The sequence below is a fragment of the Ruditapes philippinarum genome, unplaced genomic scaffold (genome assembly GCF_026571515.1).
Source record: "Ruditapes philippinarum isolate M1 unplaced genomic scaffold, ASM2657151v2 ctg2344_1_1_1_1, whole genome shotgun sequence".
Classification (NCBI taxonomy): Eukaryota; Metazoa; Mollusca; class Bivalvia; order Venerida; family Veneridae; genus Ruditapes; species Ruditapes philippinarum.
The window spans coordinates 174,798-199,052 of NW_026866595.1; the positions used below are offsets into that span (position 1 = coordinate 174,798).

General features: G+C 35.3%; 1 protein-coding gene across 3 annotated transcripts in view; it reads left to right on the plus strand.

Annotated features, from left to right (window-relative positions):
* Positions 1-24,255, plus strand: part of LOC132733010 (spermatogenesis-associated serine-rich protein 2-like) — a 52,334-nt gene that overhangs the window by 18,668 nt on the left and 9,411 nt on the right. For all 3 annotated transcript variants that reach the window (XM_060719571.1, XM_060719573.1, XM_060719572.1), the window contains exons 3-11: positions 5,506-5,614; positions 11,027-11,073; positions 11,383-11,566; positions 14,461-14,811; positions 15,707-15,790; positions 16,642-16,774; positions 17,464-17,522; positions 18,408-18,517; positions 21,372-21,471. In XM_060719571.1, the coding sequence (XP_060575554.1) occupies positions 5,506-5,614; positions 11,027-11,073; positions 11,383-11,566; positions 14,461-14,811; positions 15,707-15,790; positions 16,642-16,774; positions 17,464-17,522; positions 18,408-18,517; positions 21,372-21,471 (1,177 nt within the window). The remainder of the gene's footprint in view (positions 1-5,505; positions 5,615-11,026; positions 11,074-11,382; positions 11,567-14,460; positions 14,812-15,706; positions 15,791-16,641; positions 16,775-17,463; positions 17,523-18,407; positions 18,518-21,371; positions 21,472-24,255) is intronic.

A 24,255-nucleotide genomic window follows, 5' to 3' on the forward strand; every position in this document is an offset into this window, starting at 1 on the left:
TTTTCCGCACCTGAGCAGATAGTTAAAATGCTTCGTCACTGGGGATGTTCAGCTTTTTTGATAATTTGGTTATGTTTTTAATTGGATTATAATTAAAATTGTTTGATTGCATATCTCAGTAATTCATCTTTGATATTTTTGAAGTGTTAAAAAAAAAACTAGGTCACTCGGTCGAATCAGAAGGAAATCAGTCCTTCTGATGAAACTGCTTTTTTAGCAGGTCTTCATGAAACTTGCTTAAAAGTGTCTATCTAATGATGACTTCTTGGTTAACTCAAAAGATTATCTAGGGTCAAAAACTAGGCCACACAGTCAAATTACAGAAAAACCTTGTTAAAGCAGCATGCTTCAAGGTTCATGCTAATTTTCATGAAAATTTTGAAAGTGTATTTAGAAGCAAAACATTGTGTCATGCAAATGACACTTACAATCCAAGTAAATTACAGAAAGAGGTCATTATATGCAAAAATAGCCTTTGCTGAATTAGGCCAAACAGTAGAAATACATTTGAATGGTGGTAAGTATTACAAAGTCTGTCGTAAATCTCATATAACATGTGAATTATTACTTGAATCTTTTTACTTTTCTTAAAAATCTACATTTTAACTTGTATTTTCTTGAAATATTTTGGCTGATCTGGAGGGCTAGGCATGCAGCTTTAACAATCTCAATTTGATCTTCATGAAAATGCTTGTATAAGGAGTCAATACACTTTCTCACAAAGGCCTTGGCCTAACATTTCTTTGCTATAATATTGCAATGATATCCTTAATTTAATTACTGTTTATGGAAAACTTTATTTTCTTTAATGTCAAAATTGGAGGAATTTTGTTTTCAACATCCTTGACAGATTATTACAAGATTTAGACAAATAACTGATTTATTTGACATGATGTAGATCTTTTATTTCACTAAGGTCAAATTAGAGGCGAATGTCTTGGAATATCTTCTTTAACTTTTATAGAATTATCTTAGGGGCAGTTTTGGCAAGGCAGTTTAGGCAATCTATTCTAAACCAAATGTCTGTCCATAGTAAAGGTTAATTAGTCAAGGTGATTCTTCTACTCTTACATTCAACACACGCACAAAGGCTGTCATGGCAGATGTGGCTCAAGATTATAACATTAAGGAAAAGGTATGCTATACTTTTTAGTCAATGTCACACTCTGTGATCAGTAATACACTTTGTGATCAGTGTTACACTTTGTGATTAGTGTTATACTTTGTGATTAGTGGTACACTTTGAGATTAGTGTTACACTTTGTGATTAGTGTTACACTTTGTGATTAGTGTTATACTTTGTGATAAGTGTTACACTTAGTGATAAGTGTTACACTTTATTATTAGTGTTACACTTTGTGATAAGTATTACACTTGTAATTAGTGTTACACTTTGTGATTAGTGTTACACTTTGTGATTAGTGTTACACTTGTGATTAGTGTTACAATTTGTGATTAGTGTTACACTTTGTGATTAGTGTTACACTTTGTGATTAGTGTTACACTTTGTGATTAGTGTTACACTTTGTGATTAGTGTTACACTTTGTGATTAGTGTTACACTTTGTGATTAGTGTTACACTTTGTGATAAGTATTACACTTGTAATTAGTGTTACACTTTGTGATTAGTGTAAAACTTGTGATTAGTGTTACACTTTGTAATTAGTGTTACTTTGGTGATTAGTGTTACACTTATGATTAGTGTTACACTTTGTGATTGATGTTACACTTTTTGATTAGTGTTACACTTTGTGATCAGTGTTACAATTTGTGATCAGTGTTAACCTTTGTAAATAGTGTTAACCTTGTGATCTTGTTACATCTTGTGATAGTGTTACATTTTTGTGATCAGTGTTACTCAATAATCAGTGTTACCTGGTCAATATACGAATTTAATATGCAATGAAATGCCCTTCTGTCTGCTGTAAGATTATTTTGCATTACATCATTTACATTTTACTTTTTGGAAAAATAATCAGTCTATGAAATATACAACCAACGGAAATGTTCTTTGTGACATTAACATGAAGTTCCATGCCTACAATTAAAGTGTACTCACAGTACCCAAAATTAATCTAACTATAATAGTGATTGTTTGAAAACCATTTGTACTATACTGGTTTAATTTAAAACAGATTTAATAAACAGTTATCTTAATTGAATTTAATTATTTTTAATGCAGACTTAACAGTGTGATTTATTTGACATAATGTAGATCTTTTATTTCACTAAGGTCAAATTAGAGGCGAATGTCTTGGAATATCAGTTCTTCTTTAACTTCTATAGAATTATCTTAGGGGCAGTTTTGGCAAGGCTGTTTAGGCAATCTATTCTAAACCAAATGTCTGCTTATAGTAAAGGTTAATTAGTCAAGGTCACAAGTGAATTATTTAGCTCTTTCAGTTCCTAATGATACTGTATGAAGTATTTCTTAACCTTTTACATGTACCTGATACAAGCATCTTTTGGCAATTTTTAAGGTTAAAAAGGTCTTTGATGCAAGGCAAAAGGTTTAATGCAAGGCAAAAGGTTTAAAGTCAGTGATGCAAGGCAAAAGGTTCAAAAGGTCTGTGATGCAAGGCAAAAAAATAGGTTTTAAGGTCTTTGATGCAAGGCAAAAAGTTTATTGTCTTTGATGCAAGGCAAAAAGTTTAATGTCTTTGATGCAAGGCAAAAAGTTTAAGGTCTTTGATCCAAGGCAAAATGTTTTAAAGGTCTGTGATGCAATGCAAAAGGTTTAAGGTCTGTGATGCAAGGCAAAGGTAAGTCTGTGATGCAAGGCAAAATGTTTGAGGTCTGTGATGCAAGGCAAAAAGTTTGAGGTCTGTGATGCAAGGCAAAAAGTTTGAGGTCTGTGATGCAAGGTAAAAAGTTTTGAGGTCTGTGATGCAAGGTAAAAAGTTTGCGGTCTGTGATGCAAGGCAAAAGGTTTAAGGTCTGTGATGCAAGGCAAAAGGTTTAAGGTCTGTGATGCAAGGCAAAATGTTTGAGGTCTGTGATGCAAGGCAAAAGGTTTAAGGTCTGTGATGCAAGGCAAAAGGTAAGTCTGTGATGCAAGGCAAAAAGTTTGAGGTCTGTGATGCAAGGTAAAAAGTTTGAGGGCAAAAGGTTTAAGGTCTGTGATGCAAGGCAAAAAGTTTGAGGTCTGTGATGCAAGGCAAAAGGTTTTAGGTCTTTGATGAAAGGCAAAAGGTTTAAAGTCTATGATGCTAAGCATCTTCACTTACTATGCTTTATCTGAGGCATTTCTTTATTTGTCATTATTTATAAAGTAAATTTTGGAAGAAATCTTATTTGTCTGTACAGGCTTTGAGTGTTGAAATTTGTTAAAATAATCTACATAGTGAAGGCTTAAGCAATACCATTCTAAATATCTTAAATGGACTTGTCCATCTTTTAATCTGGACTTTAAATCATTCATCAATTTTAGGGAGAAATTAAAAAAAAAATGTACTGACTGACTCATTACCAGTGCAGACCATGATCAGGCAGCACAGATTTTCCAGCTGAACTTGGTCTGCACTAGTCCCATTATCCCCCCCCCCCCAAAAAAAAAAAAAGAAAAAAAAAAATCTTTAAAATTATTTTTAGCACTATTACCTATTAAGACTTTAGCATACCTGTGCATAATTAAATTAAATCAGCTTGCTTCACTTTTTATTGGGCATTATCATGCAGACAACTGTCAACTAGTCATTAATAAGCTTATATTTTATAAATGGATGTTAATTTTGATAAATGCTACAACCAGATGATATATTACCTATATTAAAAAAATATAAAACAGGAAAAACCTTGTGTCATATTTTATTGTTGAAAAGGTGTAAAATTATTTCACCTTTAGATATGCGTCCATAATTTGTTTTATAAAATATCCATCATTTTATCATACAAATTGTTTGCCTTTGTTTCTGTTACGTAAAAATATCTGGAAAAAAGTGATCCCTCAGAAGGATTAAAAACAGCAAAATTACATGAAAATTACAGACTCTGCTTGATTGGGTCTGTACATTAGGAATAGTGATATAGTGCAACATCCCTCAACCCCCCCCCCCCCCCCCCCCGCCAGCACCGGCGTGAGCGGTACTCAATTCTCAACCCTAAATCCAGTGTGCAGGCATCATTTTTCTGCTCGTCCTGCATCGAGTTCTGTCTCAAATACTGTATACTAGCAAATACAATCAGATGAGTGGAATTTTCTATCTCTGCCTTAAAGATTTTAAAGTATAGTAAGCAGTAAGATTTTAAAGTGTAGTAAGCAGTAAGATTTTAAAGTGTAGTAAGCAGTAAATAAAAGGACAATTTGCCACAATAATTTTATAAATGTCTGCAGTTACTCACATTTTATTTTAAGAGAGTTTTTTTTTAATTGAGACCTTTGTTTGAAGTACTAGACTGGTAGGTCATAGTTAGGCAGAATTAGGTCAGTCATAGGCAAATTTAGGTCAGTCATAGTTAGGCAGAATTAGGTCAACAAATCTGCAAACTAGGATGCCAGACTCTTCATAGTAATTATGTGTTTCTATTTGAAGAGTTGCCTATTAAATCTTTAGTATATGAAGGTTATACATGTACTTGATAACCATTGATAGAACATTAATGCTTGTTAATGCGTATATTTTTCATTGTGACTTGATACCTTGTTGTCTGTGTAGATAAGAGATTTGACATATAGATTTGTCAAATAGAAATTGATAAAAAAAAACCACAAAAGTACTTTAGATGAACTGAAACATGAATTAATGGTGACATAGTGTGACTGGCAACAGATACAAGTTAATTAAATTGTTAAATTGAACTGAATATGTGCATTATAGAAAAATAAAACACTTTTTATTTGTTTGTCCTGAAAAAAATTGTCTGTAATACTAGTCAAATAAATTATAGAAATATGTTCAGTCAGGCTGCAAAAAAAAAAAAATGTACCAAGATTTTAAGAAAAGTAAAAAAAAAGATTCAATATTCATGTAATAATTTACATGCTGAATGTGATTAATGACTGATTTTGCAGTATTTATCACCAAATTTCTACTGTATACAGATAAGTGCTATTTTTGCATATTTTGACCTCTTTTTGGTAATTTACGTACTTATAATTATGGTTTATATGTATAAATGGTATATTATATATTTCAAGGGTGTCTGTGGGGGAGTGGTTAAGGTCGTTGATTTCAAACCACTTGCCCCTCACCACTGTGAGTTCGAATCACAACAGGGACTGTGGACTCTTTTATGTGAGGCAGCCATCCTGGAGCTAGCTTACTTAATGTTGGTGGTTCTACTCCGGTGCCTGTTATAGCCTGATATAATGCACGGAAGGGCACCTGAGGTCTTCCACCACCAGTAAAGCTGGAACGTCACTATATCAGCTATACTGTGTATGTGTGACGTAAAACCCAAACAAGCAAAACAAACAAACATATACTGTGTATGATGGTACATAAAACCCAACTGAGAAAAAAATGACAAAAGAATTATGTATTTCAATGTTTTGTTTATTTTCAGGTAAACTCAGTAAGAGAAGTTGTCAGTGGGAGAAGCAACAATGAAATTATTCTGGTGCTACAATTTTACGACTATGATGTAGAGAAAACTATACAGGCCTATCTTGAAGGTAAGTGACGGCATTCAGTAACCTTGACCTTTCTTGGATCTTTTGCAGGAATTTATTATATACAGGCCTTACTAGAATATTTTGAAACTACTTGCCTTTCACTCTCGCAGTTCGAATCCCGAAAGTGACTTTGGATTCTTTCATGTTAGGAAGTTATCCAGTTAGAGTAAAGAATGTTAGTGGTTCTACTCAGATGCCCTTTTGTGCCTGAAAAAATGCAGAGAAGGACACCTTAGGTCATCCTCCACCAGTAAAGCTGGAAAGATGATATGATATATATTACTGTGTTGGTGCAACATAAAAATCAAACCAAAATACAAAAAAAAAAAGTTGCAGTTAAGAAGTGGGGGTATATCAGTGTATATAACTTGCCATTAAGTATTTACTGAAGGTGGGCTTCTTAGTAATGTAAGGAAGAAATTAAAAAAAATATCAAGGCCATTAAATTATGTGACATTGGAGTAATTTAAAATAAGTCAGTTTTCCCCTATTCATTTCCCTGTTATTGAAGACCTTGCTCTTATGCTACTTGTTACGTAAAGATTTACACAGTTTTAAGAGATCTTATAAATTTTTAAGAATTACAAGTGTAGAGGAAATAATGTGAGATTGGTTCAAGTATAAATGGGGTAATAAAAAATTCAAGCCAAAATGATGTCAGGCAAGTTCAGTCAATATATTTTTATCCAAAATAATGTCAGCCAGGTTGAAACAGTATAATTTAAGCCAAAATGATGTCAGGCAGGTTCAAATCAATGTCATTCTAGCCAAAATAATGTCAGGCAGGTTCATATATCAATATAATTCTAGCCAAAATAATGTCAGGCAGGTTTAAACAATATAATTTTAGCCAAAATAATGTCACACATGTTCAAATCAATATAGATAAGGTAGGTTCATGTTTACTATGCTCAAATTTTTCATTGACAATTTAATAGGCATAATTATCATCACAGTGTTTAAAAATAGTTTAATCAGCAATTAGGGACACTATATATTTGTAAGGAAGATTTTATTCTTATCTAAGTTGTTGGTGTATGTATATATTCAGTATTTGGTGTATAACTTGGTGAACTTACTATGTCCTTGATTGAACCATGTATTATTATCAGATTTAGGTCACTTGATTACATTTTGTGTCTGATGTTATGGCATACACTATAATTAACTTTGATATTAGGCAAATTGTTTTTTATTGGCATTTTTGCTTCATTGTTTGTCTTGCCATTTGTAAGGGGATGTTTGTTTCGTTGTTCTTAAGCATTTTCTGGGTTTTCTATATTTAAATGTATAAAGCTATATATCTGCTGCAAAAATTGATACAGGGCATCTGTTAGTGGAAGTTTTGGAGTCATTTACTCCTTTATATATAGGCTTGTGACTTCCAAAATATTCAATGAATATTGAAAAAGAGTTTATTTTAAAACACCTGTATAAAAGAAATATATTTTGTTATTTCCTTAAGAATCTCAAATATCTTAATATGAAAAAAAAACAAAAAACATTGAGTTACCACCAGTATACAGCCTGGGCAGTCTTCATATTTCACATACTGATTGGTCATAACTAGTAGATGACCCCTGATGATTTTGGGGTCACTAGGTTAAAGGTCAAGGTCACAGGGACATTAAATGAATGGTTTCCACTCATAATACTAATGATAGCTTTCATTCAGTTTCAGTTCATATTTTTGTCATGATTTTTCTTTTCCTATGAGTAAACACTTCCATGTACCCACTTTAACAAAATTATCAATAGTATGAGCCAATTTTAAGGACTAGAAAGGAGGGCATTTGTGCAGTTTCTTGTTTTCTTAAATGTATTGTCAGAGAGTCTAATAACTGAACCATCATGAATTAATTAATAGGTTTTTATTTATCAATTACTTATTTATAACCAAAACCACAAACATTTTCTTTTTTTAGCTCGACTTTTCTATGAAAAGGGGAGCTATCCTACTCGCCCCGGCGTCGGCGTCGGCGTTAGCGTTGGCGTCACACCTTGGTTAAGTTTTTCGTACCACCCCACTTTATTTCAGAAGTATTACAAGTATGGCTTTGAAACTTACCATACTTGTTCACCATCATAACCTCCATCTACAGACAAGAGTACATAACTCTGTCAAGGTTTTTGACAGAATTATGGCCCTTTTTTGACTTAGAAAGTGTATTGAGCTTGGTTAAGTTTTTTGTACCACCTCACTTTATTTCAAAACCATTGGAGGTATTGCTTTGAAACTGACCATACTTGTTTACCATCACGACCTTCATCAACAGACAAGAGGACATAACTCTGTCAAGGTTTTTGACAGAATTATGCCCCTTTTTGACTTAGAAAATACATTGAATATGGGTAAAAATCCACTTATTGCCTTAACCCTTTGAGATATTGCTTTGAAACTTTTAATGCTATTTCACATCATTACCCCCATCTGTACGCAAGAGAAGGTAACTCTGTCAAGGATTTGTTTTTAAAAATTAAGGCCTTTTATCGACTTAGAATCTTGGTTAAGTTTTTAGTACCAGTCCACTTTTTGACTGAACTGTTTGAGATATTAATTTGAAAGTTGGAATACTTGTTTACAATCATGATTCCCAAACATGTCCAGGAGAAGGTAATTCTGTCAAAGATTTTATTTGAATTATGGCCCTTAACTGTCAATGTTTTGTATTATAGGCAAGCACTAAAAAACTCAACTCAGTTTTTTTTTCTTTCTTACCAGCCCTCTTTTGACTTAAACATTTCAAACTTTGCTGCAGTGTTCAAGGGTATCACACAATTCAGTAAAATAATTCTTCACTAAATATCTTAATGCTCATGGCCATTGTTCACTTTAAAAATACAGAGATTCTTGTATTGCCTTTTACTGCAAAAACTTTTTTTATTGGCAAGCAATAAAAAAGTCGAGCGCGCTGTCTTACGGACAGCTCTTGTTAACTTGATGGAATTTTTCAATTACCATGTGAATTCTTATCGCTAACCGTCATTTCAATTACTTCCTAGCCTAGAGTATATAAAAAAAAGAAGAAAAATACTTATAGATTTAAATGATGAAACTAAACATATCTTAGTAACCACTCAGAAAACAATTAAAGCCTCGGTCTCACTTACTCCCGGCAGAGCCCAGGACCATCCCGGTAAGTTACCGGGATGATCCGGGACGATCCGGGATGAAATTATTGTTGCGGTCACACTTACCCCGGCAGCACTACGGTAGTTCCCTACTAACCACCCAGGATGCGCTCCGGATCATCCAGGCAGAGCCCAGGTGAAGTTATGGTTCATCCCTGTGCTTCCCCGGTCGTTCCCGGATGACGCCGGAAGAGCCCCGGTTGACCCAGGCAGAGCCCCAGTTGATCCAGGCAGAGCCCAGGCAGAACCCCGGCAGAGCCCAGGACGATCCAGGCAGAGCCCCGGTAGAACCCCGGTGGATTGAAAACGCCCGAAAATGATAACTTTGATACATAATTTTTATCTAATATAATATCTATTGCTCCAGAATAGTAATTCATGATGATTTTCTGAAAAATCCCTATGCCATACTGGATAGAAGGGAAAAGGTAAGGCTTTTAATACAAACAAGTTCAATCATCGCAAATTGTCCTTATTCTTTTGAAATGATCCGGGCTTTGCCGGGGCTCTACCGGGGCTCTACCGGGATTAACCGTAGCTCAACCTTTATCCTCCGGGGCTCTGCCTGTAGTTACCGGGGCTCTGCCGGCATATACCGGGGCTCTACCGTAGCTCTACATTAGCTCTACCGGCTATATCATACCCCGGATCATCCCCGGTTTGTGCCGGCAGAGCTACGGTGCTTTCCCGGTATAACCCCGGTCGTTCCTGGCAGAGCTAAGGATGAAGCCGGTAAAGCTATACCTTCCCGGATCATCCCGGACCACCCCGGTGATATTAAATATTTTATTCCATCCGGGGTCGAATGCCGGATGTTCCCGGATCATCCAGGATCATCCAGGACGTTGCCGGCAGAGTTACGGATGTACCCCGGTTGTTCCCGGTCGTACCCCGGTCGTTCCCGGATCACCCCGGACGTCTTCCGGGGCTCTGCCGGGGCTCTGCCGGGATGTAAGTGAGACTGTAGCTTAATTAATAAATAACTGTTTCACAAAAATTAGCAATTCAAAATGTTGGTTGATAAGGATTTAGTAAGTTTCAGTCAAACTTAATGCTATAGACATTTTAGTTTTAAGTAAAAGGTTTGGTTCTTGTTATGAATTTTCTTTTTCAATGAAATAAAAGAAATATTAGTTACTGTATTTAAATTGCCTTTATTAGAACAAGCAGCTTCATTAAGGCTTCATGTATAAACATCTTTTTATTACACACCACAGTGCCACTGTTTCGATGCATTTATTAACAAAAAGAATCCGTAATATATCATTTTTTAAGATATAACATGATAGCTTTTCATTGTCATCAAACAAATGGTAAACAAATACCTATAACAATAATTTAGAATGTAACATATATGGTATATTAGGGTATGTTGGCATTTCTCAAATTAAGTGTCAAGACTCCGAAACTTAATTGAAGACGTAATGATTTACCTAGCCAGGGTCGGCAAAATCTGGTTTTGACCCTGACACTTGTCCGTTTCATTTAAATAATTTTTTTACTGTCCGTATGACATTTATGAAAAAATATCACTTCCCTGCACAGGCTGTGGAACAACCCTGGGCAATACAGAAAATTGATTTTTCTGACCCTGCATAGTTGTTTTTCAGAATTTTGTTCAGTATGTATATATCATTATATTACATGGAATTGCAACCTGAGTCAAAGATCATGCTGTAGGCGTATCAATAAGTGATATATCTCCATGTTTGTTAGCTTTAACGGCTGAAGAGATCACATTACAGTGTTCTAAATCTTCAATATATTACTGTTATTATAATTTAATGAGCTTTAAAGGCCCATTGAGCCCTAATAATGCTATAAATTTTATTTTTCAAAAGCTTGTTTTTTTGGTACCTTGTTATAGTTTCCAAAAAGTTACTCATTGGCCTTTAATTGCTGGGCAACATTTTGCTTCTTTAGGGTTTTTGCACTTAGTACAGTTATAGCCATTTAATAGTTTGTATGGAAGTCAAAATAATATTTTGTTTACATTTTGCTGCTTTTATCACCTGGAATTTCACATACAATTAATGCTATTTTCTTCAGGTGATAAACATTTATTACTCCCATGTTCTAAATCTATTTTTACATCATTCATAAACACAATCATTTGCCCTTTCTACAGAAGGACAAAGAAATGTTATTCATCTCCTGGTCATGGTGTGCCTTTAAAGGTGAAGTTAAGCCATAGTTTAGATCAAGTGTCAATATGGTATTCTGATATGTTGTTTAAATAAAGATATACGAGGAGAAAAATCAATGCTTGTCTATTTTCAGATGGAGCCAAAGAGGCTCTACAAGAATGGCAGTTCTCAGGTACAAAGGTAGGTAACTCCAAAGTTTCTTAAGGTTACTTTCTTTCGTTCTCTTTCCTTAGGGTATACCTCAGATAATGATATTTATTTAACCATGAATTATACCCAAAGTAAATGTACGCAAACGCCTAAGAAATTTCAACCTGTCTTAAATATAAAAGTATCAAAGCAAAAATGAGCTGCTCAAAATGTAAGATCTAGACCCTGCCTTTCAAGTGCTTAGTCTAATGGATGAGTAAATAAAGTCCTATAACCGGAAAAAAGGTATCTTAGAAATATGACATGTGAATAATGTTTGAAATTTTCATTTATTTATAGCCAGTGAAGAAAAAACGCAACAAGAAAAAGACATCATCATCGTCATCATCTCAGGCACCTCGTAGCGGAGCACAGTCTACGAACACGATACAAACTCCAGACAGCGAATCCGGTTCAGCCACCAGTGTTATAGTGAATGGAGATATCTCCCATCTTCCAATCACAAATGGAGTTTTAGATCATGGTAAAAAAAAGGCCAAATCTATCCTTATTTCTCTAAATTAAAAGTCAGATTCCTGTTGAATCTATGTCCTTGGTAGATTTATTTTTTGCATGAATTAGAGGCTTTCTCTAGATAAGACTGTTGATTTCCCTGAATTTCCCTTATCTTCACAAATACTTAAACTGTTCTGAATTAGGTTTGTCATATTGAGACCAATGTAATGTTTCCCCTTCTCAGAATTCGGAATATTACATATTTGTATTACCTTAAGTTTTTTTTTATCTTTTCATTATTATTTTATGTAACACAATATAATTATATAACCCCCATGTTTTGGTATGCTATTTAAGGAGCGAATAATCTTTTTCAAAAAATATTTACGGAATAAGTAGATTTATTTTATGCTTTTCAGTGGATTACTGATTTATCCGTGAAAATTATATTTGGTAATTTCACAGTGAAAATTATCAAAATATAATTTCACTCTTTTCAATGACGAAACTACTTTATTAAGATTTTCCCCATGTGGTACCTCAATTTTATTTTTGCTGACAATTCTGACAATGTCAGGCTGTTTAAAGAAAAAGCAAAACTGAAATTGATAAATAACTTAAATGTCAAAAGTAATAAAAAGAAAACTTACTTCTATTCATTCAAATTCATGAAATTCCAATCACCAAATTTCGTTTTTTTGTTTCATTTTGACAGTCTCAAAAATACATTCCTTCCCCATGCAAAACTGCTCTTGATGACATTTGGGCATATTAAAGTATCCTACGAGCAATAACTGCCGTATGCTTTATGAAAAATTGAAAGCATTGACAGCCATAACTCGAAGAATAAGTTAAATCAACCCAGCGTTCTTGAGCAGGTTTCCAAGTTTTCCATTTTCCTAGCTCCTTTTCTGAATGTTTTCACATCTGTCAACACTTATTTTTTGTCTGTTACAATCCTCAAATAAGTTTTCTTTCTTTTAAAAATGTGTATGACTAACAAATCCAAATTATATCCCTCTGAATCTTTCACAATTATTTTCCTCCCATGAAATACACAACTTTAAAAAATGGCTGCCGCTTACAATTTACAAAGCCAAGTCTAATATAAATTCGCGCTAAGTAACAGAAATATGGATGGATGGTTGGACTTTTTCTCCTACAAGAATTGTTTGTTTTTATTATCAAAACAAGCGATCATTCATATTTTTTTAATAAAATTAATAAATATCACCGTCATTTAATGTTGATTGGCGGACTTATTTTTCAGCTCAAGACTTCTTTTTTTAATGAGAAATTCCGAATAAATGGGGCTCTCAATGGGGGAAACAGTTTTAATATTAACGTTAAAATTATGGAAATTTCGTTTTAACTTGTTTTTAAGCATAAAATAAAAAGAAAATTTGTCTGTTTGTTGTGTAAGATGTAATTTTATTTCATCTCGTGAACTTTAAAAACAGTATTCTCACTCGTGGCTTCGCCACTCGTGAGAATACTGTTTTTAAAGCCCACTCGATGAAATAAAATTTCATCTTACACACAAACAAACAAATATCCTCTATGAAATTTGAATCCAAAATCTATGGAGTAAATACTCAGGGCTGCATTTTTGTTTTAAATCCTAAGTGAATTGTAAGTTGTAGCACATGCCAAGGACAAGGCAATAGGCAGTCAAAAAATTTTAGGCTGTTATAGGCTGTTACAGAAATATCTCCTGCATTCATTTTAATTTCTTCAAAATGTTTATAAAGTAGGCAGAATTAACAATATCAATATGCAATCTGCAGTGCACTTTACCTGATGTAAATAGATTTATGTATACATGTTTATTGATTAGATTTAAATTACTCAGCTTTTCTATAAAAGTGAAAGCTTAATATAGAATGCTTTGAATATTATTCAGGGATATTTCAGTATCCAAGCATTCCTCTCAAAGTGTCAGATGTAAATGGAATATTCTTTGTATAAAAACCTTTTTAGATGTTAATGCATGGGCAAATGTTGTCAGTTATTTTTCTGAATGTATTCTTCTCAAAAAGCTTTTTTGTTAGCTCGAATATTTAAAGAATAAGGAGAGCTATTGTACTCTCCATGGTTTGGCGCCACACTTTGGTTAAGTTTTTGCATGCAAGTTGATATCTCCTAAAAAAATTGATGGTTATGGGTTGAAACTTCAAACATTTATTTGAGAGCGTAATTAAAAAAAAGTCAGTGTCCAAGGCCCATAACTCTAACATAAATTTGGACAGAATTATGGCCCTTTGTGCGCTTAAAAATTCTACATGATTCAGGCTCTTGTTTTACTACCAAGCATTGAGAAAAGTTGAGCACATTGTTCTACCAACAGCTCTTGGTCTACTTAAAACTTATTACTATAAAAATAATATTTAATTCATGATTTTCAGGATTTTTGATTTACATCTTTTAACTTTTACCCATGAGTATAGGTAGCCTACTGGTAACAACTAAAATGCCCATGCAACAAGTGCAGACCAAGATCAACCAGCACATATGTGCATGCCATCTGATCATGGTCTTCACTGTTCGCTTTCAGTCTGTTACTCAAAAATTCCCTTCAAAATGATGGCACGGTTTTCTCCAGATTGACAGGATGCACAAGTCCATTTATGTTAAAATATTTAGTATAGTAAGGGTTAACAGATGACTAGACTTGTGCTAGGAATCATTGAAATTATGGTCACCTTTAAGTTCATTGTATTATGAAATAAAACAAAATGCTAAGAAAATGCCTGAATTGAAAACATACCCAAAATGATACATGAAACTTTGCTTTTGAGGAGTTGTAGCATTACATTATTGTTGTTCATAGTTACAAGATACTCTTACATTGTATATATTTGTATGATATTATAAAGATTTATTATTTTGCATTGTTTTTTATGGTTTTTTTATGCCTTTCAGAATTAGATGTGAATAGTTCGGCAACAATTTTCTCTAATGGACCAACAACAAAAACATATCATGTCCCGCCCACTGACTCCCCCTCTGACCCCACCTCCTCCTACCCCACCCACTCTGCCTTTACAACAGCTGTAGGAGATAGCAACCACTATGATGTCAGCTTACCTAACAGCATTACAACAAGTGAGTCAGGGTCAAAGGTCACCCAGTCAGCAGAAGAGGTCAAGGTTAAACCAGAGTTGAAGGTCAAAGGAGATAATAAAGGGGCCAAAGAAAAATCACCTAGTCCTCAACCTCAAAGACAGCATCATTCAAATCATCATCATCATAATAGACAACGAGCACACTCAGGTATATTCATTATTAGAAGTATTTTTTTGATAGATGTCAAAACAAGTACAATGTTGTTGGACACTTGCGGACAAATTTACTGGTTAGGTATCCAGAAAACATGGTATGGTTGACTGACCATTGACATATGACAAAAAGAGTTGAATAGAATTTTATTTTGATGCCATCTGGTCTTTATCAAGACACCAAAGTGGTCCAAGGGTGTCATGGCCGAGTAATGAAGGTTGTTGACCACTTGCCCCTTACTTCTGTGGTTTCAAATGCCGAGAGGGACTTTGGATTCTTTCATGTGAGGATGCGATCCAGCTAGCTTAACGAATGTCAGTGGTTCTACTCAGGTGTCCGTTTGTGCCTGGAATAATGCATGTTGGGGCACCTAAGGTCTTCCTCCACCAGTAAATCTGGAAATACTAATAATAATCTAATAAGTAATAATTATATGGGGTGCTGAATCGATCTTGGGTGAGGTGAAATTTCTTTGTGACATTTGATCTAGACCATCGGATCTGATGGACATTTGTCTCTCACCACTAATTCAGAAATCATGTGGGATTAGTAGTTGGTCACTTGCAGAGAAATTGGTAATTACTGGTTAGTTTTCCAGGAACTTTGGTTTGGTTGACTGTCCAACAAGATAGGACCAAACAATTGTGTAATGGGCGTAGAAACCAGGAAAGCAGGTTAAAAATGGTTCAGGTGCTGAGATATGCCAAAACATTAGTTAAAATCAGTATAAAAACTAAAAAAACAAAAAACAATAACCATGCTTATATTATATGTATTACATACATTGCTAAAAACTATTGTGGTTTAAACCCTGTACCAATCTTAGTGGTTTTACATAATACATAGTTATGTTTATATATTTATTATCAATGTAATTATATTTTACCAGGATCTCATGGCCACAATGACACTAGGGACAGAACTACAAGTACATCGTCTACAGATGGAAAAACAGGGAAAAAACATGCTCACTGTATGTTATTTGAAAATTTATATTTCTTCAACCCTTTCCTATGTATGTGGATGTAATTAGTTGCCAAAAATTGAGTAGACACCATAGTCTGTGCTGTCTTATCAAGGCTGTATGTTGTTGGCTAATCGATTTTATAACTTTGGTTTAATAGATGTTATCTGGAACTTTGAAAATGTAGGGTTACTGGTGGTACGAACAAACTTTTACCAGTACAGTGATAATGCACTACCTTTCACGATAGAGTGATCAACCAGTTGTTTCTGTTTTATTTTCCATTAAATAGTGCAAACCCTAGAAGTAATAAACTGTAAAAGTTCGATTATACCCAGATTAGCTGGAAAATTTCAAACCCGGAATTACCTGGAAAATTTCAAACCCAGATTTACCTGTAAAAAAATCACAAATATTCTAAATTCCAAAGTAAATGTAACTTAATTTCTTACATTTTTAAGTGACTTAGCAAGATGAATCACAAAACCTTAGAGGAGGAATTACAAAAATGACTAAATGGTCTGGCACAAAAACCATCAAAATCAAGTACAAGTTACACACAATGTATTTATCTTATTTGTTGTAAATTTATTTGTAGATCTTCAGTAATGACTTACCTTGTAATAGGTCCCAATTATTTTTCCATATGAGAATCTTGAAATCTCAAATGATAAAATGACCAAGATAAAGACAAAATGGCATTTCGGAAATAGCTGATTTATTCCCGTGTTGGCCGATCTTTGAAAAAAAATTTGGAGGTGGAGGGGGGTGGGAATGATGAGGGAAGCATTAGAGTGTGATTTCCTTAAGTGATAAAGTAAGTGGGGCTGTATGTAGGAGATCACTATTTTATATTTCAGTGGGTTTGGAGAGGTCAGCGAAGGATCTTCATAGACAGACGGTATCCCTTGACCGTTTACGACTAATCTTTAATGAGGAAGTTGACAGGTCGTACAAGAGAATTAAAACTGTGTTTGATGAAATCAGAAGTTGGTAAGTGCTATTCATGAATTTGATAATGATATTGTTCAAAGTACCATACTGAATCTTTTATTTTAGCAACAAAATCCTATTCAAAACTTTCAGCTTAAGATTTAGGATAAAGGTGGTGGGAGTGTTTAAGAAAAAAAAATTGCCTTAGCTTTGATATTAAGATTGAAGGTGGGTGTGATTGGGAGGGGGAGGGGGGCAACTTTGACTTTGGCTTATACACCTGCATTTATGAGCTTAAACATTTTAACACAATAAACATTTTGGTATAGACAGTATAAACAATTATTTTCTGTTCATAACAGTTACTGCTCCTTACATTACTCCAAGGATTTCTACCAAACTTACATCATTAAGTGTCCTGACACATATTTTTGGAATTTTGTAATTTTTTCATTCTTTGCAATTTTTTTCTTCTTCTTTTTTTTTTTTTTGCACAATACGTTTTTTGCATAAGAAAAAAACCTGGCTCTTTGACAAATTTCCTAGAACTTGTTTTCAATTCAAGATGGGACAATAATCAAGGGTTCACCGAAAAACTGTTTTAAGTCCTTCCTTATTTCATATAAGTTACTTCAGTTTTGCCATCAACCCTCAATTACTGTTGTCAGATAATGTATTTATAGTAATTGTGATAGTTACGCAATCATATGTTCACTATGTTAAGAGATGATATTTTATTTTTCCTACAGTTTAAATACAAGGGAGACATTACTGATGGCTGAAGTGGACGCTCTTAAAGGAGCAGGAGGTATTTTAAAGTTATTTTTTCCTCCTCTTTTTCTGTGCTTTTAAGCTTGACATGTTAAGATTCTATCTCATAGATTCATAAATACACTGCATCGCTATTATATTTGTCATCTTTGTTATTGCCAAATAGAATATAGTGTTTTGTCTTGAACATTTAACCCTGGCAGTGAAAGGCACTTACCAGGAACAAAACTTGGGGGAGTGGCTGCATGGCCGAGTGGTTAGTGCGTCAGACTATTAATCTAAGGATTTCTTGCTGTGTGGGTTCAAACCCCGTCCGGAGAAAGCTGTTATTTTCTTGAGCAAGGAACGGTACACTTATCGCTAGGTACTGGATTGTTCTAGATACAGATTCTAGAGTGTCTCTATCAGCTTAAACCTTCCTACACAGACTAAAAAAAAATTGTATATAGTAAATCTCGGGGGATACTTTGTTCTGTATTTTGTATTACCTGTGAAATGAATCTATCTTGCTTACAAGCAAATTGAAAACTTTGCTAACATACCCACTCCAGTGTGAAATAATTCTTGGTATGAAACATTACTGGTGTCACAAACAATGTGTATGTGGAGCTCTAAATGCTTTAAATTTCAAATAAATTGTGAATAATTTGTCAACCCCAGCACATACACTAATCATATATACAAGTAAAACCTGATATACATGTATGCTGTTTTGAAAACAAAATCATATGTCTGTAACTGGGTAGACAACCACACTTTGTCTTTATAGCACCGGTACTGGTCAGTTTCAAGAGCAGTGGAAAAAAACTACAAGCTTTCTTTCTCAATCGTGCTAAAAAGAAAAATGTTAAAGCTAGAAATTATATAAGTGACATTGAAAAGAAAAGAGATATATATGTTCAAATCAAATTTTTGTTTTCAGGTGATGTATTCACCATGCGTCAAGGACTTGCCCATGACCTCAAGGTGAAGATTGATCGTGCCGAGGCGATGGGTGAAAAAGATCTGTCTGACTTACGACTTGATATAAAGGTATGTGTAATTTTAAAAAAACGCTATTTATAGCATAAATCTTGTAGTGCTAGCGATGATGATTATAGATTTATGTCACCCGTATGAAACCAGGCCAGCCTGCACATCTTTGGAGACTGTCAAGATGTTCGTTATACGGTTGACTGTTTAATTTTAACATTTTTATATAGATACACGTTAGGATGTGATAGTGATTGTAATAGGAGTTTTGTACCATTTGTTTCATTTATTGATACTTAGCAAGTTAGCAGTGGCTTAGTGGTTGAGGTATCTGCCTTTCAACCTAGGGATCATGGGTTTGAGCCCTACTCGGGTCACAACTATTTTTCCTGATATGACAAGTCCTCTATAGCAGAAGATGATTTTATATGATAATGAACTTTGTTTTATTCAGATACCTACATATACCTTTAATCACTTATAGTTAAGAGTTCTTAATATCAAAATGTTGGTAATTTTATCCAGGAAAGCTCTCTATAATTGAAATGTAGATATATATGAAATATTTACAAACCTTATCATGCTAAATATCTGAAATGGACTTGTCCATCTTTTAATATGGACTAAACCATCCATCATTATTAGGGAAAATTGCAAATAATTTTGTTGAATCAATTTTGAGAAATCTTGATATCTGTCTAAAATTATAGTTAGATGTTAAGGCAGACTATAATTAATAAACTTGGTAACACATTGACAAGACAGTGTCTGTTCAAGCTGTTTAATATAAAACCAGTCAGTGATAGATAGTATCTTGTGGGGTCGGACAGATGTTACAGGAAGTTGACATGTTGTTACATTTTATATTGATTTCATAACTTGTAAATTACATTCATGCGTCTATGAACGTCTTTTCTTGGATTTTGTCATGTTGTAGGCTCGTGGTTTTGTCATTTTCTAGGCTGCAGGGTTTGTCATGTTGTAGACTCTTGTGTTAGTCATGTTGTAGGCTCTTGGGTTTTGTTATGTTGTAGGCTCTTGGGTTTGTTATGTTGTAGGCTCTTGGGTTTGTCATGTTGTAGGCTTTTGTCATGTAGGATCTTGGGTTTTGTCATGTTGTAGACTCTTGGGTTTTGTCATGTTGAAGGGTCTTGGATTTAGTCATGTTGTAGGCTTTTGTCATGTAGGATCTTGGGTTTTGTCATGTTGTAGGCTCTTGGGTTTTGTCATGTTGTAGGCTCTTGGGTTTGTCATGTTGTAGGCTCTTTGGTTTGTCATGTTTCAGGCTCTTGGGTTTGTCATGTTGTAGGCTCTTTGCGTTTGTTATGTTGTAAGCTCTTGGTTTTGTCATTTTGTAGGCTCTTTGGTTTGTCATGTTGTAGGCTCTTGGGTTTTGTCATGTTGTAGGCTCTTGGGTTTTGTCATGTTGAAGGGTCTTGGATTTAGTCATGTTGTAGGCTTTTGTCATGTAGGATCTTGGGTTTTGTCATGTTGTAGGCTCTTGGGTTTTGTCATGTTGTAGGCTCTTGGGTTTGTCATGTTGTAGGCTCTTTGGTTTGTCATGTTTCAGGCTCTTGGGTTTGTCATGTTGTAGGCTCTTTGGGTTTGTTATGTTGTAAGCTCTTGGTTTTGTCATGTTGTAGGCTTTTGGGTTTTGTCATGCTGTAGACTCTTGGGTTTTGTCATGTTGAAAAGTCTTGGATTTAGTCATGTTGTAGGCTTTTGTCATGTAGGATCTTGTGTTTTGTCATGTTGTAGGCTCTTGGGTTTTGTCATGTTGTAGGCTCTTGGGTTTGTCATGTTATAGGCTCTTTGGTTTGTCATGTTTCAGGCTCTTGGTTTTGTCATTTTGTAGGCTCTTTGGTTTGTCATGTTGTAGGCTTTTGGGTTTTGGTCATGTTGTAGGCTCTTGGGTTTTGTCATGTTGTAGACTCTTGGGTTTTGTCATGTTGAAGGGTCTTGGATTTAGTCATGTTGTAGGCTTTTGTCATGTAGGATCTTGTGTTTTGTCATATTGTAGGCTCTTGGGTTTTGTCATGTTGTAGGTTCTTGGGTTTGTCATGTAATAGGCTCTTTGGTTTGTCATGTTTCAGGCTCTTGGGTTTGTCATGTTGTAGGCTCTTTGGGTTTGTTATGTTGTAAGCTCTTGGTTTTGTCATGTTGTAGGCTCTTGGGTTTTGTCATGTTGTAGGCTCTTGGGGTTTGTCATATTGTTGTCTCTTGGGTTTTGTCATGTTGTAGGCTCTTAATTTTGTCATGTTGTAGGCTCTTGTGTTTGTCATGTTGTAGGCTCTTTGGTTTGTCATGTTGTAGGGTCATGGTTTTGTCATGTTGTAGGCTCTAGGAGTTTTGTCATGTTGTAGGCTCTTTGGTTTTGTCATGTTATAGGCTCTTGGGTTTGTCATGTTGTAGAGTTTTGGAGTTGTCGTATTGTAGGCTCTTGGGTGTGTCATGTCCTAGGCCTTGTTTTGCCATTTTGTACACTGACAGAGGTTTGTTATTATTAAGCTGATGATTGCAGTATTGTATTTTATTTGTATTTTAATATTGAAATCCCTTAAACTTTGAATGTACTGTTCCATATACACATCAGGACAAATCTGATACAGAAATTCATTAGGTTTAGTTTTAAGATCAAACTAATAATTGAATTGTTCCAAAATCATAGCAAGAAAATTTCTTGGTTGATTTAATAGTTTGAACTCATTTAACTGAAGGCAACCTTGAAAAGTTTTTGTTGTTGACTAATTTAATTAATTGTACACACAGTATCAAGACGGTTCTTTTTTTCCTATTTGCCCATCAGTTAAATACTTTGTAGTTTGAAATTTTGCTGCAACAATCTGTTAACCTTGATAAACCTTAATAAACAAAGTAATTACTTGATGGTTTTTCTTGTGTGTGAACATTTCAGCATTTTGTAAGTGATAGAAAGATAGATGAGGATCTGGCAAAAACTACAAGGTTTATGTATGATGATAAACTGAAGAGGGACATTGAAGAGTTTGGTGAAAGTAAGTGTTTACATCGTTTACTACTTCATTTAGTCTTACAATACAATAAACTGCTTTATTCAGTCTTACAGTGCAGTAAACTACTTCAATCAGTCTAACAGTGCAGTAAACTACTTCACCCAGTCTTACAGTGCAGTAAACTACTTCATTCAGTCTTACAGTGCAGTAAACTTCTTCATTCAGTCTTACAGTGCAGTAAAATACTTCACCAAGTCTTACAGTGCAATAAACTACTTCATTCAGCCTTACAGTGTAGTAAACTACTTCATTCAACCTTACAGTGTAGTAAACTACTTCATTCAGTCTTACAGTGCAGTAAACTACTTCATTCAACCTTACAGTGTAGTAAACTACTTCATTCAGTCTTACAGTGCAGTAAACTACTTCATTCAACCTTACAGTGTAGTAAACTATTTCATTCCACCTTACAGTGCAGTTAACTACTTCATTCAGTCTTACAGTGCAGTAAACTACTTCATTCAGCCTTACAGTGCAGTAAACTACTTCATTCAGTCTTACAGTGCAGTAAACTACTTCATTCAGTCTTACAGTGCAGTAAACTACTTCATTCAGTCTTACAGTGCAGTAAACTACTTCATTCAACCTTACAGTGCAGTAAACTACTTTATTATACCCCCGCACAACAAAGTTGTAAGGGGGGTATACTGGAATCAGCTTGTCCGTCCGTCCGTCCGGCTGTCCGTCCGTCCGGCCGTCCGTCGGTTTTTTCTTGTCCGCCCAATAACTTAAGATTCCTTTGACCCTTAGTCTTCATATTTGGCATGGAGGTTAGTCATGATTAGTAGATGACCCCTATTGATTTTGAGGTCACTAGGTCAAAGGTCAAGGTCACAGGGGCCTTGACTTCAAAAAGCTTGTCCGCCCAATAACTTAAGATTCCTTTGACCTACAGTCGTCATATTTGGCATGGAGGTTAGTCATGATAAGTAGATGACCCCTATTGATTTTGAGGTCACTAGGTCAAAGGTCAAGGTCACAGGGGCCTTGACTTCAAAAAGCTTGTCCGCCCAATAACTTAAGATTCCTTTGACCTACAGTCGTCATATTTGGCATGGAGGTTAGTCATGATTAGTAGATGACCCCTATTGATTTTGAGGTCACTAGGTCAAAGGTCAAGGTCACAGGGGCCTTGACTTCAAAAAGCTTGTCCGCCCAAAACTTAAGATTCCTTTGACCTACAGTAGTCATATTTGGCATGGAGGTTAGTCATGATTAGTAGATGACCCCTATTGATTTTGAGGTCACTAGGTCAAAGGTCAAGGTCACAGGGGCCTTGACTTCAAAAAGCTTGTCCGCCCAATAACTTAAGATTCCTTTGACCTACAGTCGTCATATTTGGCATGGAGGTTAGTCATGATTAGTAGATGACCCCTATTGATTTTGAGGTCACTAGGTCAAAGGTCAGGTCACAGGGGCCTTGACTTCAAAAAGCTTGTCCGCCCAATAACTTAAGATTCCTTTGACCACAGTCGTCATATTTGGCATGGAGGTTAGTCATGATTAGTAGATGACCCTATTGATTTTGAGGTCACCAGGTCAAAGGTCAAGGTCACAGGGGCCTTGACTTCAAAAAGCTTGTCCGCCCAATAACTTAAGATTCCTTTGACCCACAGTCGTCATATTTGGCATGGAGGTTAGTCATGATTAGTAGATGACCCCTATTGACTTTGAGGTCACCAGGTCAAAGGTCAAGGTCACAGGGGCCTTTACTTCAAAAAGCTTGTCCGCCCTATAACTTAAGATTCCTATGACCCACAGTCTTCATAATTTGAATGGAGGTTAGTCATGATTAGTAGATGACCCCTATTGATTTTGTGGTCACCAGGTCAAAGGTCAAGGTCACAGGGGCCTTGACTTCAAAAAGCTTGTCCGCCCAATAACTTAAGATTCCTTTGACCTACAGTCTTCATATTTGGCATGGAGGTTAGTCATGATTAGTAGATGACCCCTATTGATTTTGAGGTCACTAGGTCAAAGGTCGAGGTCACAGGGGCCTTGACTTCAAAAAGCTTGTCCGCCCAATAACTTAAGATTCCTTTGACCCACAGTCGTCATATTTGGCATGGAGGTTAGTCATGATTAGTAGATGACCCCTATTGATTTTGAGGTCAAAGGTCAAGGTCACAGGGGCCTTGACTTCAAAAAGCTTGTCCGCCCAATAACTTAAGATTCCTTTGACCCACAGTCGTCATATTTGGCATGGAGGTTAGTCATGATTAGTAGATGACCCCTATTGACTTTGAGGTCACCAGGTCAAAGGTCAAGGTCACAGGGGTCTTGACTTCAAAAAGCTTGTCCGCCCTATAACTTAAGATTCCTTTGACCCACAATCGTCATATTTGGCATGGAGGTTAGTCATGATTAGTAGATGACCCCTATTGACTTAAAGGTCACCAGGTCAAAGGTCAAGGTCACAGGGCCTTGACTTCAAAAAGCTTGTCCGCCCTATAACTTAAGATTCCTTTGACCCACAGTCTTCATATTTGGCATTGAGGTTAGTCATGATAAGTAGATGACCCCTTTTGATTTTGAGGTCACTGGATCAAAGGTCAAGGTCATAGGGACTTTGACTTCAAAAAGTTTGTCCACCCATTAACTTAAGATTCCTTTGACCCAAAGTCTTCAAATTTGGCACAGATGTTGATCATGACTATAAGGTGACCCCTATTGATTTTGAGGTCACTGGGTCAAAGTTCAAGGTCACAGGGACCTTGACAAAAAAAAAAGCTTTTCTTCTCAATTGCTAAAGAATGTCCTGTCTGC